We start from the raw sequence: 19221 nt of genomic DNA, 5'->3' as shown, positions 1-19221 counted from the left end.
AAAGGAGCATATTTCCAGTGTAAATTAAGTTCAATACAATTAAGGTGTTGCCAAGAGTAATTCCAGTAAACAAGAAATACTATCGGTGAGTTACTGTAAAACTATAAGTGAAAGAAATAAGCTACTAAATTTCATTCATAAACTGTTAAGGTAGTTTTATTTGTGGACACCAAAGGTATTTGCAGTGTACTTTACACTTGTCTTATCTAGTGTACTATTGTTTGTTAATACAGGTCTAGTGGTTAAAAGAATTACGACTAGCGGTTATGCATATCCATTTTAATGGGTCAGTATTCTGGTTTTCTGTTTATCTACCTGGAATAAATCCTGACGATTATTTTAAACTGTCTTGTGTGTAATCTTTGTTTATTATTACTATTAACATTTATGACTATTTTATGTGTAATATTATGACTGCTTATTGTTTTTATTATGTTATGCATTAATTGTTTGATTATTTACATGTAATATTATTATTATTATTGTCTATTACTCTAATTATTGTGGTTGTAATCACTATAATTAATATTTGTGTATTTAATATTTATTATTGTTGTTTATTATTATTACCACTGTCATTATTTTATGTTTTGAATCAATAAACTGTAATTATATAAACATTCTAAATTGTTAATCTCTCAATACGCTGACCATGAACACACAAAACTATACTGCAGATGAAACAATGTTATCAAGGCAATTGGGACGAATATATGGGACTATGTCTACTGCTGGATCATAAAAAGAGAAGATTTTACTGAACACAAAAGAAAAAATAAGAAAGAAGAAATTAAGATAAATGTATATGTCTGTAAAATAAAGGTATGAATTTTTATTTTAATTATTGTTATTTTTGTATTTTATTATTTAAGAAGTTTCTCAAGATTTTAAACGATTTTTATTTCATCATAAAAAATAAGAGGGTGATGGAGAAAAACTGATTTAATTTTAAGATTCAGCATAATAAATACCTAATTCACCTACTTTTATCTCAGTTCCAAATTTTTTTTTTGTTCACCTATGTTATTAAACTTTGACAACAGAGGATTACTCAAGAACCTGAAAACAATATAAAAATAACCGCAACAAATCTGAAACATTAGATCACAGAGTAGAAAAAGTTTTGTTAATTAACAGACCTGTACTAATTTATAATTTCCTGCATCTTCTTGTACAAGAAATAGAACATGGTTTAGTTTTTTCTGGTAACTTGAATTAGAATTGTGAACTAAATGGAAGTCAAAAATTAAGCATTCATAAATGAATTTAATGTGATTTTCAAATACAGAAACGAGAATAAAAGTGAGTAAAACACAACAGAATTTAAGTAAACATGTGTAATAATCGTGGATAATATTAAAACAATTGTCAGAGGTTAAAATAAAGAACACAAAGTATGTTTATATTAAATTGACAGTACTGAATGTAAAGTTAACTTGACATTACAAACTCAACAGCTACAAAGAGTATAGCAGTTTGTTAAATATAAACCATCTAGGAAAGGAGGGGAAGGAAAAATGGACGAGCAAACAAAGTAGTAATTAAGAGTCTGTGCACAATCATTCGGTGTGCAATCCAAAACAAAAATGAAACAGGATGAATATAGATTTTCTAATTCAATGGATATTTTTAACATATTACACACATATTTAAAATGTTTCCTGGTTCATATGTAACATTAACTGTACATGTTCTTAACATAAGACTATAATAATGATACGCCAACTGAATTTCTAAAAGTATTTATTTCAATAAATGAAGTAATTATTTCATGACAGTTAAAGCTTTAAAACACAGAAATTCTATTAACTAATAGCATTATTACATTTTGTAACCTTCAGTAATAAATTACACATACCTCATAATAATCACTTAAACCAAAACTTTAACTACACTGTATAAAATACAGTAAACATCACAGCCATCAATTGAATTATCAAGCGACAATTAACTGTAATATAATAAAATAGAGAAAATACCAATATTATTAAATCAAAAACAGCAATAAAAAAATTAGAATATTCAACATGCTCAAAAAAGCAAATATGAACATGCAGGTTGTGTTTTGCAACACAGACACAACACATGCAATAAAAACATAATGAATGTTATATCGATAAATATTACTGCAAAATCATTTTAGAATATTTTTTATATCATAATGAAAATTAAAATCAAGGAAAAATAATATGAACATGTAAAATATGGATTTAACATTTTAAAATAATTTAATCACAATAATAAACAATTACAACCTTTTTAAAAAATTAGCAGTAATGTTATTTTAATTTAAAAATAGAGAACAAATGCAGACGAAGATAGATATATTTTTGAACTGTTTCCTACTCAACTAAATAAATTCTTGCGGGAGAATAAAAACACCAATATAATTTCAGAGTATTTTCATATCTGACAATAATACCACTTATTTGATTCCCACTTCTAATCTGAATACGTTACATGCAGTAAAAAATAAAAATATAGTTAAAGTTTAATGGATTTAAAGATCATTAATTATAAAAAATCTCTTTTTCGCAGTCCAGAATGACTTCTCTTAATTAAACAAAAAACTAATCTTTGATTTACTTTATTAAATACCAATAACAGATTTATTTGCATGAAACAATAGAATTCTCACGATATTTAGGCTTTAAAAAAATACATTCATATTGAGGGCTAACAAAGAGCAATCTTTATAGTTTAAGCGACTGAAAAAACTTCTTAACTGTGTAGTCTTGTAATAATAATTGCTAAAGAAACATTTACTTAGACAATTCATTAAATTCCAACAAACAATTCACTGTCCTTTTATAATCTAAGAAACAATGTAATTTGTGAAAATTGGTATCCATTGTCACTAAAAAAAAAAAACCAAGATATTCTTTTCAACATTAAACAAACTATAAAACTTTCAGCTCCATTGCCCTAAATTTCAGTTCAGTTCCCAAATTATATAATTAAATAGCTTGAACCATCAGTTGAGATTTAAAAATATCTCTTTTCACTAAATTTTTGTTTCGCATTCATACAGATGCTACATATATATATATATATATATATATATATATATATATATATATTCTGCATTAGTTACTGTAAATTTAAAAATTCAAAAATTGAAATGCCATACCTATCACCTAAAAGCATGTTATTTCTAATAGTAATATGGAAATAAATTTCTCAGGAAAAATAATTTGAGTTGTTAACATGTTATATACATGGTTCACCTGCAGTTTACATTTATTAAAGTATGGGAGGGGTTTTTTTTTTTAAAGGATATAATCATTGAATTTATTTTCTATAAAGCATTAGAAAAAAATTTCACTGTTTACAAATTATTTAATACTCTATTGTATTACATTAAAATGAAAACAAACTCTTAAAAATTATTATTAAGAAATCCAACCGTATATATATGAGGCAATAGTAGTGGCAAAAACACCACATCAAAGTATTAAAAAGGCTTTTTCTGTATTAGAATATGTAAAAACTTGTCTACTGTGACGACAGTGATACAATGATTTCAAGCAGTATTCCAGAAATATCCACCCACATAAGGCAATATTATGTAATCATATGAAAAATCTTGCGATGAAAGCTATCTGTGAACCTCCTGGCCACCAGAATATCCACAACAAATTGAAGGATCTGTAAATTGTGTTACAAGCCTCGGTGAGTAGTCCTTCCACATTGGCTGTAATTACAACCATCGGTCAATAAGTTTTTTACAAGACACTCACGAGTTAAATCATACGACATTCAACTGGTGCAGGTTCTGGATATTATAATGAACAGTGTGCCTTCACTTTTGCGTTAAAAAACTGGAGAGACTTGAGGTTTTGCATGGAATTCAATAAAAATGAATGACACAATCGCTCACCTTTAACGACAAAGTAACTTTTCCTGCAAGGAAATCTGAGCATTGCCACGACAAATGAATGTAGGAAACTGAAAATCCCCACACAATTAGTAGTAGACTCGCTGAAGGTGAACATGTTTTGCGCTGTTTAAAAATCAATGTATATGTACCATTTTTATTTGATAGGTCTATAGTCTAGAATAACTGGCCTATAATGCACCTTAATAAATAAAGAAATGAATACATTAAAAAAAAAGTCACTGTCTGCTCTGTTACAATAAAACCTGCAACTATCTCAAAAAAACTTGCTGAAGTGTTGGCTAGGATATGCAAATCCATAATGACATGCAGACTTAAAAGCATTTGATTTCTATTGATAGAAAATTGTGTAGCTTATTGCTTTTGGATCCTCCATTCCTAGATGATCCCAAACAACTATATCATCACTGCTGCAACACTGATCGACCATGATATTTTTACACGCATGTGAACAAAATGGAGAATCATCTAATCTACATCTGTTAAGGTAAACTAACTGAACATCTCTGATTTTGTAAGAACCCTGTGAGGTTACCTTCAATTTAATGTAACATAATTCAGATCTACTTCTCTGGTATAATAAAATAATATTAAACATTTCATGAAATAATACTATACATTTCTAATAGTACTAATACATTTCAGAAATAACCTAATACTATAATTAAAGGTATTTAGATTTCAAAAAACCTTGATTAACTGTAAGTGCTACTCAATGAATCTATATAATTATCTAAGAATATAATTTGAATGAAAAATAATGACAAAACTTTCATAAAAGATAATTATAGAAATTATCTAAATTAAGCAAATATGTAATTCTCTATAAAAATTAGGATAACAATTTTAGAAGTCTGACTCTACAATAATGTGTTTAAGGCTTGCCCCCTGTCTTTATCAATTGAACTGACAGCTGGCTTAGGCGGGATGGGCAAGAAGGGTTTGTTGTACTATCTAACCAGATGACATCATCCAATTACTAATATAACAGGACACATTTGTATATAAAATTCAATCACAACAGACTAGCACACTAAACACAGCAGTTGGCGAGGGGAAAACTTTCAGCTCATGTATTGTACCAAACATAAATACTGTTTCCAGCACTTAAAACACAAAAATTTTAAAACAAAAACCAAACAGTAGATACAGTTTCAAATACTAATCATGCAAGCACATCCACGCATTCAGTGTTCATCAGTTATGTATGCAATAGTATTTACGAGTCACACTTAAGTGTTTATTCATTCTGAATCGATAAGTATTAATAGAGTCCAGATTAAAATTATCTAACTACTAGAGAGTTTAAGACGACTTAAGTAACAAATATTATATGAGAACAGAGGTATTGCATTTACTTTGAAATTGAAATTTATTTTACAAAAAAATGATATTAAGCACTACCCTTATCACATTATTTTTGAAATAAAAACATCGGCCTACCAAAAAAAACGTCTTTTAGAAAGAATTGTGATCTATCGTTATAAGTTCTATATGTTTAAACAAATATAACTATACCTTGAAATTTTTTAACCGATTAAATAAAATACAAAAACGAGCTGGTACTTTATGTAGTATAACATCATGTGTATTTGTCGGTGACATATGGTTAGGTTTATTAGAGAAAAGAGGAGTAAACTGATTTCCTGTTGCCTTATATTGCAGTAGCTTCAGCCCATCTCATCGACATAAATAAAATATTCATCAGAATGTTCTTCAAAAAAATCCTTAAGCAGTTCGGCAAATTTATTTCCTGAAAGAATATGCTAATCAATTTGTTTCAAGCCGCCTGATACCATGAAATTATTAAAAATTTTATACTTTTCTTAAAATTCTCAATCCATTTAGCTTTCACTGTTAAATAAACAATTAGAATAGGACCTGATCCTGAATAGGACCACCTCTGTTTAAATACTTTCTTCAGTCTTCATAGAAAAATTTTCTTACTAATAACTGAATTGTACATGTTTGTACACTGTATTTATCTTACAATGAAGATAATATCTTTTACAATTTCTTCTTATCTCTGCCCTATAGATTACTTTTTTTATAAATATGCTACAAATAAAATACAAATTTCTTGATAAAAATAAAAATTGGTGTAAGGAGTTGAATATTATATAGTCCCTGAGAAAAAAAGAATTTATGACTGAACTTACTATAAGTTAAGTTCAGTCATATGTAGGACTTACAGTTACTTACTGTAATATAACTACTATCATTCATTAAAATAGAATTACCAATCTGTTGTCTAATAAACATTTATTACAGAAATCAATAAAAAATTATTTTTGTAGTTAAAGATTTTTTAAATCCCAACAATTTTGTGTAATACCATCATTCAGTTCAAAATAGGCCTTTATAAGCTCAAATCACTTTATATTTTAGAACGTGCAGAAAAATCCGTTTGTCCAACAACCAAACATCGGTCTGTAGAAATAATAATTTTACTTCAGTTGTTAAGAAATATTATTTAAATATTTTGAAGATTTTTTCATTCTGCTTTTCCAATTATATATTTAAAAAAAAATCAAATGATCTTAATCGTATAAAACTTTATAATGCAAAAATTCTACATTTATACATTACTACAGATCGAGATACTAAATAAGATCATTTATTTCTAATAAAATTTATTAAACAGATGAAGGTTTCTGTTTATTTTATTAACTTCCAACTACCTATCTATTCATTACATAAAAATTGATCAATTTTATCAAAATTAAGTACTTTAAAAGACTAAATGTTACTCATTAAGAAAATACAGCGCAAAAAAAGAAAACATGTTCAATCAAATAAAACAACCTATTTATTAGCACCAATCAGAAGTCATGATACAAATATGATTTGTTTTCCCATAAATATCATAACATAAAAGAGCAAAAACATTATCATTCAACTGTAACAGTTCTAAAAAGTAAATTATCATACAAATATCAGAACAATAAATTATTCTGTAAATAAAAAAGAAGTTTTTATTATATGTTTTTATTTTTTATCATTCTATGGTATAAAGATGACGGCAGGTTTTATACGAGGGTAAATCAAATATAAACAGGATTTTATTTTTAAAAAAAAATTATTTATTGAAAAATAAAAGGCAAATATAATTTATTTTTCTATATAGTTTGCTGCTTTAGAAATATATCTTTCCCAGCAAGAAGGAAGGTTTTTTTATCGCAGCATTGTAGAACGAAGCTGGTTACGTCAGGAGCAAATTGCGCATGAATCCCTCCATGCCCTCATCATCTTCAAATCGTTGCCTTCCTAGAGCTTCTTTAAGTGGCCCAAACAAATGAAAATCGCAGGGCAATAGGTCCAGGCTGTAGGGAGGATGATCAAGTTGAGTCCAGTGCATTTCTTCCAGTTTTGATACTGTTAGAGCTGCAGTATGGAGCCTTGCATTTTGTTGGAGGAGGATGGCTTGTCAAATCGGCTGGTCTTGTCTTTTGCGGCGATATGCAGCCCTCACCTAATTCAACAGCTTGCAGTAGTAAGCAACATTGATTTTATGTCGCTAATGCAAAAAACCAATGAGCAAAATGCCTTGCCGGTCGAAAAAAACAGTTGAAAGAACCTTGCAAGCTGACAGTAGTCTTGGCTTCCACTGGGGGCTGGCTTTCCTTTCCTCCGCTACTCCATACTGGCTTGTTTTAAGTGAGGAGTGTAGTGTATGTCAGGCAAACACACGAGCCCTTGACAATGTTTGGTCCCCAAACTATGTTGTCAATATCCGGAAAATTGCTACTTGAACACTCCTTCACAAGAAAGAAATTTTACAATTATACACTGCGCAGTAGAGGGGTGCTCCTGTTGCTCTGACATTGTGAGCATTACTGATGAGTTTTTTTTGGGAGTGTGAAATGGCCAAGTACCATATAAGAAATCAATAATTCTGCCCCTTCATTAACATCCTAAACATTTCAATACAACCTCATTTCACTGGAATAGCTGAAATCCAAATGAAATCTTTCACTAGCCACACTTGTATGTATATATACATATATCATTCATTTTATATGAGGAGAGGCAATCAAATCATCCGAAAACATCGTCGAATACATGTGATTGTATGTTAAAAATAAACTACAAGAAAATGACGGGTAAATTCTGTTTCCTGTAATGAAACAGTATCAAATAATTACAAAAATAAAAGCATATAACAACAAAGTTCCGTTACTTTTCATACAAAAGATATCTAAAATTATTCTTCAGTTTTTAAATCTAAGGAATAAATTTTGTAAAACTGTTAAGAACAAATTAATTAACTGTTAAGAATTAATTAATTCTGTGAAGCACACAGAAGTATATCTAAAGTACACATTAATGTAACATTTATGTAATACATACACAAATGTTACAATTACGTTGCTTGTACAAATGATTTAAAATAAATTATTGCAAAAATAATGTTAAATGCCATACAAATAACAAACAGGTATCATTAGGATGAAAGAATACAACAAATAGATAACCTAATACCGATAAAGATATATATAAAACAATACCTATAATTATAGTCCATTTTTTAATACCAGAATTTGTTTATCCTTTTAATATTATAATTAAAGTTATTACCAAACAAATTTTAAACATACAGACATAATATTAGGAAAAATAACAAACTAGACAGAACGAATATTACATATCATGCTAACTTTAGAACAAAGATTTTAGTAATAATTATGATCATAGAAAAATTTTGACTTACGTTAAGAGTGTGGTAATCACCGGAATCTTCTGGAGGCCGTGGTTTGCATTTTCCGCAACAGAAGTTGCAACAGCAACAACAACAGCAGCAAAAGTAACATCCAGTTATTACCCCGCAGAATAATATGAGTGCCTAAAAAAAAATAAAAAGGCAAAATAAGAATAAGAAATTCTAAAAAAATAAATTAACAACATTTAATGATATTTCAGTTCATATCATTAAAACAACTGATGAGAGATTTTTAAAGAAATAAAATCAGGAATTATGATGAGACAAGTTACTTAAAATGAATTATTGTTTTCTTCGTATTCTATGTGCCATCTCTAATACGAAGGTTGGAAATTACAATAGCCAGATTTTCATCTTTGACACTGCCAGGCTACAAAACTGATTGGAATCGCATCCAAACCATTCTCTTAAATTTTTCAACCTAGATATTCTTCTTCAGATACTTTTTTCCTGATGAAATGTAAAATACAATTTTTTATCATCCATAATATGGCTTAGATATGCAGATATGTAAATGCCTTCAGTACATTTAGTTAATTTATTTCTTATTCTTTTTCTATTCACAGAACCACCATATTTGTGATTATAGCCATCCATGATAATCTTAAACCCTTTCAGGTTGTTTATAAGAACTAGAATCAAAGTCAAGGTTTTTACACCATTAACACTGTACTGTAACACCAGTCACATCCTACAAGCTGATCTTTAACTCTAAAAGTAGATTATTATTAAATAGGTAATTCTTATAAGATTAGAATATGGTACTTTAATTCTTGTTCTGATCTCCATCAGATATAATCAATAGAATTACTTAACCAAACACTAATATAACAAAAGGCTAATAGCAGCTAAACATGCTTTAGAAATTATTAATTTAAAACCATTAAAAAATAAAATTTCTGAAAATTTATCTAAGTTCATTGACCAAGTTAATTCAAATATTAATGCATTGAAGAATCTAAATATTGACTATTTAGAATTTATTATAATACAGTTAATTACTCAAAATTTAAATTTAAATACTTTAAGAGACTGGGAAAAAACATTGGAAAATAATGAATCTCCAAAGTTAGAACTCATTTCTTTCTTAGAATGTAAGCGCAAACTAGTTGAATCCACTGACACGATTCAATGTAATGAAAGGGTACAGCCGTCTAATGTAGGTTTTAGCAGCAAAAGATATGATTATATAAAACCTAGTTCTAATAAAAATGTATTTTATGTAAATAATTCTAATAATTTTATGTGTACATTATGTAAAACTAGCAACCACCCATTGTATCGATGTGATAAGTTTTTAAGTTATAATGTTAATGAACAGAAAAATTTTGTATTTCAGGAAAAATGATGTCTTAATTGTTTAAGTAAACAGCACATTGTGAAAAGGTGTCAAAGTAATCGTAAATGTAAAAAATGCTCATGAAAGCATCATACGCTACTTCATTTAAATAAAATGCTGCAAGAGCCAGCAATTAAATCTTATAAGCCGAATCAAACTCCTTCGGCTAACAGTTCATATCGTACTTTAAAATCAGAACCTAACAAGTCTATTTTACTTGCAACAGCTGTAGTTAACGTAAAGACAAAAAAGATAATTTCATCCAAGCCAGGGTCTTACTTGATTCCGCTTCGATGATTTCATTTTGTACTGAAAGGTTTGCCTCCAAACTTGGGCTTCAAACCAAACCTGTTTTCATGCCGATCACAAGTATTAGTAATGTTGTTACTAAATCTAAGCTAAGTGTTGATTTAAATATTAATTCTAGGTATGAAAACTTTAATTTTAATTTGAAATGTCATGTACTGCCATCTATTACAGGTCTGTTACCGGTCTACAGGTCTATAGGTGTTTACAGGTCTGTGATTTTGTAAACATAACTGACTGGAAAAATTTTCCTTCTCAACTTTTTGTTTTTTGCCTATCCTAATTTTAATATTCCTGGACAAATCGACAATCTTCTAGGCGCACAATATTATGTTTCGTTGCTTAAGCCTGTTCAATTAACTCATAATTCTAATCATACCATACTTCAAGAAACTCATCTTGGTTTCATAGTCTCGGATCAATCCCTACTAAATCTAGTAAATGGAAAAATAATTAAGATTCAATATAACGTTTTGTTAGCAATGAACAGCTCATTCTGGAGATCTGAAGAGATTGAAGATCATTTACCAACCAAGGAGGAATCTTTCTGCAAAAAACATTTTGTTGAAAATACCTTTTGTGATGACAAAGGCAGATTTGTTGTATCTCTTCCTTGTAAGGAAAACTGCACTTTAGGAGATTCGTATAAGAATGCAAGGCATCGTTTCAATTTGTTACAACATAGATTTCAGAAAAACACTAAACTTAAGGAAGAATACTTCCATTTCATGAAAGAATGTCGAGAATTAGATCACATGCAACCTGTAGATTCATCTCAGTGTAAGGCTCCATGTGAAACCTTTTATTTGCCTCACCACGCAGTATTTTGTGAATCTCCCACCACTACCAAAACAAGAGTAGTATTTGATGGTAGTGCGAAAATTTAAAATGGCCAATCACTCAATTCAATTCTTGCTACAGGTCCAGTAGTACAACAAGATTTATTTTCAATTATAATTCGTTTTAGAACTCACAGCTACATGCTATCAGGAGACATTCCTAAAATGTACAGACAAATTCGCGTTAATCCTAGAGATTTTTCATTACAAAGAATTCTCTGGTATGATGATACAAACTCATTAATCATTCCATACAACTTACAGGCAGTTACTTATGATTTAGCACCTTCAAATTTTCTAGCAACAAGATGTTTGATTAAAATATCCAATCAAAATGAAGCCTCTTTTCCTCAAGCTTGCCAAGTAATTAAGCAAGATTTTATGTGTATGATCTGCTCACTGGTTGTGACAACATCGATCAGTTGAAACAATTATATAATGATATTTCGTTATTGCTTAACAAATATGGACTTTCACTGCATAAATGTCATTCAAATGTGCCTGGTATGTTTGATTATTCTGATTCCTTCATCAAATTAGACAAAGATGAAAATATCAAAACACTTCAATTGTCTTGGGATCCTCAAGGTGATGATTTCATTTAACAAATCAAACAAAAAGATAATTATACTTCTTACACTAAGCATTCTGTTTTATCAATTATTTCTTCATTGTTCGATCCTTTGGGTCTACTTGCTCCTGCAATTGTTCCATTTAAAATGTTCATACAAGAGTTATGGTGCACTAACCTTTAATGGGATGAAGTTCTTCCCACTCTGCTAGTTGAAAAATGGAATTCTCTGTATTCTCAGCTCAAATCGTCAAGTAATTTTAAGATTCCTAGATTAGTTAAAATCAGTAGTTTCACTAAGAGTTATCAATTGCATGGATTTTATGATGCAAGTAGCTGCGCATATGGTGCTTGTCTTTTCATCAGCTATGATGATAGTAATGAACATGTTGAAATCTACTTGCTGTGTTCAAAATCTAGAGTTGCTCCAGTCATGCAAATCTCTATTCCTAGGTTAGAGCTTAATGCGGCTCTTCTATTATCTTGTTTATGCAATAAGGTTAAGTGTATTTTAGGTATAAGATTTGATTCATTCCAATTTTGGTCAGATTCTAAAGTAGTACTTTACTAGTTGTCATCGCTTCCTAATCGATGGAAGGTATTCGTCGCAAATAGAGTTTGTGAAATTCAAGAGCTAACTAAGGAAGCTTATGGAAGCACATTCCTTCCTGGGATAACCCCGCAGACATCCTGTCACTTGGTTGCATGCCAGATGCATTAACCTCGTCACAGCTCTGGTGTAATGGTCTGTCTTTTCTGAAGGAAGAGGAGAACCCTGGCCATCCAATTTGCCTATCATTTCCATGATTCCACCAGATTCGCTCAAGGAAGAGAGGAAGTCTAGCAAAACTAATGTGTTTTCAGCTGCTCTTCAAACAACAGAAAGTTTAACAATCAAAACAATTTTCTTCATTCATAACATTAAATATATTTTCATACTGTCATCGCTTCATTTAAAAAATAAAAATAATCATATATTGTCAGATCTTTCTCCGGAAGAAATCAATTCCACACTAGAAATTCTTGTTCGTCAGACACAAGAACTGTATTTTACTAAATTAAGCGATTAAGGAAAAATGCTGCTGTATCAAAGAAAAGCAAATTAGTTTCTCTTAACCCATTTTTGAATCAAAATGGTATCATTAGCGTCGGAGGTCATTTAAATTTTTCAAATTTGTCTTTAAATGCTAAACATCCTATAGTTTTAAGTCCTCATAGTCATCTCACTTGATTGATTATTTCTCATGAACATTTAATATCCCATGAAGGATTATAGTTAATTCATTGCTCACTTAGGCAGAAATATTGGATTGTCAATTCCAAAATCATAACTTGCTCCGTCATACATAAATGTTTAACTTGTTTTCGCTTTAGAGCTCAACCTCAGTCAGTCACTTGGTCAAAATTTCCAGACAATTCCAGTCAACTAGTGTTGACTATGCTGCTCAGTACTTATCCGTCATGGTGGGCACTGTACTCAATCTACTAATCCTTTGACTATTAAGGCTTACATCGCATTGTTTATATGTCTCAGCACCAAGGCAGTACACCTTGAACTTGTTAACTGATTTATCTACAGAAAGTTTTATAGCTGCCCTAGGAAGATCTGTAGGACGCCGAGGATTGCCTTCTCATATTTTTTCTGATAATGGAAAAAACTTCTGCGGTGCAAATCGGCATTAATAACCTTACTTATTAGGTGACAGCTTATACAAAAAAATGGAAAGACTTTTGGAAAGCATGGTCTATCGATTATTATTTACATTCCTTGCAGCAGAAGAACAAGTGTAAAATTTCAAATAATATCATTTGTGTTGGCAATGTAGTTATAATTAAAGAAAGTAATCTTCCTCCACTGATGTGGAAATTAGGAATAATTGTTGAAGTGTATCCAGGTAACAATGGACTAGTTAGATTAGTTGATGTAAAAACTAATAACAAGATAGTAAAAAGAACTATTAATAAATTGATTGTTCTTCCAAATTTAAATGCTTGCAATGATTTAAGTCATTTCGAATGTAATCAATGTGATTTAACGTCTTCCTATGAAGGTGTCCTACCTTCCACACACGATCGGTCTTGTATCATCTGGTGTCTAGAGAAAGTAAAGAATGACTTCCTTGCCTTATCCACAGAATCAGACATATTATTGCTCATCATCAAGCCAGGCCCACTGAAATGAAGTCAACATTCACTAATAAAATATGACTCTTTCATTTTATGCAGGGACTAACTAGATAACGAACATCACATGAAGTGATTCTGTCTATAGTCTGTTGAATCTCAGATGTTGTAATATATGTTATATCCATTGACTAGGTAGATAATGCAGAATGAAATTAACCTTATTACTTTCCTGCTGTAAACAGCGCCCATACATATGCTGCATTGATTCTGTAAAAGAGTTACTCTTCTACGGTGAGAACTGATTAATTTACTGATTATCTCATATGACAGTACTCGTGCATCAGTAATAATGTTAAAATTACTCATATATAAATGAGTTTCTTAATTTTTGTGTATAAACAAATCAGAACTTACAAAGAAATAAAACAGAGTTGTTTTATTTTATAGCATTAAAAACTGTTTTTATTTTGTTATTTTTTAAAATAGATTCTAGATTTATTACATGTTTAATAATCACCATGATTATTCAGTACTGGTTAGTAACACTGAATAATGTGACAAAAAAAAATAATTAAAAAGAGGAATATTTACATACCTTACACCATCCAGATGTAACCAGAAAGTAAGCATTAACATTTTCTTCACCAAACTGTTCAGCAATATAAAGACCAAGTGATCCATAATTATCATATATATTTCTTTTTGTTACATCACTTAATATTGCATGAGCTCTGTTAACATCCTTAAACTGCAAAAGACAATTTTTTTTTTAATTTAAAAATAAAGTTTAAATTTTATTCTAAATTCAACAATCAAATATTTTTATGTCACACTTTATTTATAAAATTGTAACTAATGTTAAATAGGTTGTAAAAAACACAAATCTACAATTAAACTTTGCCAAATTTTTTCTAGGAATTTTATTTTTGCTTTTGTAAAATATATTTTTTCTTGGCCAAAATTTATCGTAAATAGTAAAATACAAAAGGTGGCTGAAATATATGCAAATTGGAACATAATGGGTGGACAAAATGTTGCACAAAGTAATACATGCTGCTATCTTATAGCTTCATTCTCCTACTTTTAACATTTCAAGAACTCAGAGATCTATGCACTCTCATTTTCTGTCATTCACCATTGTTATGGAATCAAGTACAACCGCTATGTTAACACATCTGAAACAACAAGAGTGTTAATTTTTAAGAAAGGAAAAAGTGATCAATAGGGACATTCATCCATCATTGTCTAAAAATCATACAGTGATGAAACTATTGATCGAAGTACTGAGTAGGTGGGCAATAATATTCTGTCCTTAGAATCTAATAAAGAATTCTCAATATTCATTGAGGATGAGTCTTGCATCGATAGTGTTCTAGGATTCCAAACGTTTACGTGGTCTGTTGTTTTTGAACACAACATAGCCTTCACTGTTATTGAGGATTAAAGCTTTTATACACCATTCAGAAATTAGCTGCTTGCAACATTAGCTCCAGTTTGTTAAATTTCATTTGCAGAATGTCATCTTCATCAAAACAACTGCTGAGGAACTTTAAAATATAATACAAAGTTGAAGATACTTCAACTTTGGTGAACAACTGTGCCACCAAACAAATGTGATAACATTTTTTATGATGGCTGCACAGTGTGACCAAACAGAAAGAGAATGTAGAAAATCAATAAATAATATTCTGTGCCTGTTGTTGTAGGTTTGCATATTGTAGTTTTTACTAGATTTAAAATTACTGACCATAAGGAATAAATGAATTCTAAAAAAAAACTACAAATTCCCAAAAAGGATATTCTGTTCAAGAATGAACTTTCTTATGAAAACTGTTGTTTGAATTTTTTTACCGTAAGTAAGACGGTTTGTTTCTAATGTACAGACTGTTGTTTTAATTCATAGTTATATTTGCATCGTCTGACACAATATGGCTCAACAATTCCATTTCCTTTCTCTCGGTAATGTCAAAAAACTTACTAGAATTTATTTGTTCTAGTGTTCCTGTTAGCATTGTAGGCACCAGATATCACAGATTTTAATATTTAATTGCGAAAATGTCTTGTAACAAAGATGCAAAACTTCACGACACTTTGAGGAGGAAAGTGAAAACATTTTTACTTTCTTCCATCTATACATTTACTCCATGATCCATACAAACATTTTTATTGATCCTTTGCACAAAGTCATCACTTACCAAAGATAGTTGTCCATTATGAGTTTCATTATGCATATTTTCTTGTATTTTTACAAACGTGCTATCAGTCCATCTCAGTTTCAACAACCACTTCATACATATACTAATTTCTACAAAAAATCCTGTTACACTACATATTCCTAGCATTAAAAAAACCCAAATCACAAAACTGATTTCACACTGAGCAGTCTGTTCAAATGACTTAAAACATATTTTTTTCTTTAAACTTATTCATACTCTGGGAAGTCTCCAGAAAGCTTGAGTTTACAGAGTCAGGATCCATAGATTGCTGTCCTTCGGTTCATGTAATGAGTGAACTAGTTTAGTTGTTACATAGATGAATGGCCCAGGTCAGGATAAATTGTTAAATATAATCCAACATTAGAATGGTGGTTGGGATAGTAACATTCAGATTAGTGTTGAAATATAACTATTTTCAAGTTAACAGGTTATTGGGAAGGAGGAGATGAAATGTTCAAACAAACAATCTTTCACACAGGAAGGGTAGAACCACTAATTATTTGCACCAATCTGACAAGTACCAACAACAACTATCAGGAAGTATATGCCATACACTCAAAAGTGGAACTTCTTTCCAACAAACCCTCATATATATATATATAAATATTTTTTTAGCCTCCGCAAAATACAGAAATAGAGAACACTTTTATCTTTACTATTTTTACGTTCAAAACATTTTCGGGCCTAAGCCCATCTTAAGTGATATTTTTTTAATAATTCATCTGTTTACATTTGCACATTAAACAATTAAGAATTCTTAAAAAAATATAACTGAAAATGGGCTTAGACCCGAAAACATTTTGTAGATAAAATAGTAAAGGTAAGAGTGTTCTCTAATTCTCCAATTTCTAATTTTTCAGCGTTTTTCTCTTATATTTTTAAAGTAGTCTTCTTTATAATAATTAATGATGATTTCATTTTTAACCTTCAAATTTTTTTAAATTATGTAGTCAACAAAAAATAAACAATAATCAATTTCTACAAGCATTTCATATCAAATAAATAACCAAACTACTGATTGAATTTTACTGTTAAAACTACTGATGTTACTAGTAACTATTAATGTACTAAACTATTAAATATAGAATTTGCAATGTCTAGTCTTCATATAAAACACAAATTACTTTCTCTATTTTTTAAAGGCAATATCAATATTAAAATAAAATATTTAAATAAAGAAAATGTTTATATTTGTTAATCTTTAATCAGGAATCCAAATTTAGAACTATTTAACAGAGGACAAGAAACAGAGACAATTAACATTATGATTTTCCTGTATACATTCGTCTATTATAAGAAAAAAATTTAAAGAAATAAAAAATAAATAAATTATTGTGATTTACAGAATAAATAATTAATAAATTAACTAAATTCAAAGATAGAATGTGATTAATATAATATATATTAAGCTGTAAAAGTGTAATATAAATAGAATTTATTTTATAAAAAAAAAACTTTTAATTTATGATCCTATGAAGTTAAATGAGATAAAGTAATGTACATCAAAACAATACAAAAACAGACTGTATCAGAATTATTTGTAAGAAAAGATAATGACAGCAAACAATGGTTATAATTGCGTATTTTTTTGAATAAAGATTTTCTCATAAATATGATTCATAAATTTAATAATATCCTTTTTTGCTGAGTCACAAAACAAGCATTCAATGAGCTGATTGTTATTTTTATGACAATTTAAAACTGAACTAATATCATTACATAATACAAAAAAGTTTCTTATTTATGTTAATAATAAAGCACTCTCACAGCATATTAAAGAATTATTTTTAACAGACAAAGATGAACAGATTTAAAATAAAATAATTTTAATTAATTGTTTATCATTAAAATAATTATACATATATTAAGCGATAATTTTAGTTAAATAACTTCTACAATTAGAAAAACAATTTTTATCGCAATTATATTTTTTTTTATATTGAGAAGTTTCTTCCATTTAATTTCATTTCACAGGAATTTTTAGTATATTCCTAATTTTCTAAAGACATACTGAAGGAAATAATACCATTATTTCATATACAATATGTCTTTATAGCGATGAAGATCTAAATTTAATTCCCAATATAGATTTGGCACATTTAAAATTCATTCTTTTCATTAATTTTATATCAGCCTTGTCAAAATTACTATGCAAATTCGTTGAAGATTTAAAGCATTTTTTTCCTGCTAAACCAGACTTTTAAATCTGAAATAAAAAGATGTTTATAACCTAGAGAAAGTTTCACGCTGATTTAAAAAAAAAAAAATACACTGATATAAACAAATACATTTGTTTCTCATTGAATATGATTATTAAATGAGTATAGCTATATAATATCAATCCAGTTCATAGTCTTTTAAAAAGCAAAATACTCATTTAATGGTAATTACTGCATTATGTTAAACTTTTAACAGTTTTTACCATATATTTTACATAACATTAAATGCTTTACAAATTCCTTTGATGTGCTCTTGTTTAACAGACTTCAAACTTCTTTATCCAGTTCAAATACAGTTATATTTCATATTTTAAACATTTGATCCTGTCAAATGTTTAAAATATTATAGTATACGCATTTATCTTTTTAAGATCCTAGTATCAATAATCTAACATTTTTGTCAATAAATAATACCATTTTGCAAACTGAACAATGTTATTGACCGTGATTTATTGCATATGATCTCTTTGTACACATCATCTCATTAGAGAGAATTTATTATGTCACTATTAAATAAGTTACATTTAATTAGAAACAAATTGTTTGTTTATATCAGGAACAGAGAAAAATAACATAGTTAATAGAATACACTATAAAAAACCTATTCTATAATAAATAAAAAATCAGACAAGCTTAAATTTTAACATAACCTCAAGACAAAGAAATGGATTACAAAATTATTTTAGGCCATTGAATCAGCCCACAAAAACACTCAGTAGTTTGTTTTATGTTCATATAGGGGGGTTTTTTTTTAATTCTATGAAGAAATACATGAAAAGTCCATAATTTTACTTAATTCTTGAAGAAAAACATAATTACTTGAATACTTTTTATAAATATTACTTCGTATTTTGGGTAGAAAATCAATTTCTCTGTAATTGCACACATCTGTATACAATTCCTAACCTCATATGTTACTATCTACACATAAACAACATGAATTCTGACAGTATATAAATATTCAATAAATCAGTAATATCATAATA

General features: G+C 28.9%; 1 protein-coding gene across 5 annotated transcripts in view; it reads right to left on the bottom strand.

The window, feature by feature from the left end:
* Csp (Cysteine string protein) overlaps positions 1-19221 on the bottom strand; it is a 123360-nt gene that overhangs the window by 62751 nt on the left and 41388 nt on the right. For all 5 annotated transcript variants that reach the window (XR_012757520.1, XR_012757521.1, XM_075374258.1 and 2 more), the window contains exons 3-4: positions 14396-14548; positions 8610-8741 (exon numbers count right to left, since the gene is read on the bottom strand). Coding sequence is in view for 3 of the 5 variants with exons in the window: in XM_075374258.1 (XP_075230373.1) it covers positions 8610-8741; positions 14396-14548 (285 nt within the window). In the remaining 2 variants the exon portion in view is untranslated. The remainder of the gene's footprint in view (positions 1-8609; positions 8742-14395; positions 14549-19221) is intronic.

This window comes from Lycorma delicatula, chromosome 8, assembly GCF_047948215.1.
Source record: "Lycorma delicatula isolate Av1 chromosome 8, ASM4794821v1, whole genome shotgun sequence".
Taxonomy (NCBI): Eukaryota; Metazoa; Arthropoda; class Insecta; order Hemiptera; family Fulgoridae; genus Lycorma; species Lycorma delicatula.
The sequence above is the reverse complement of the archived record's forward strand: the minus strand, read 5'-3'. Positions and strand labels throughout refer to the sequence as shown.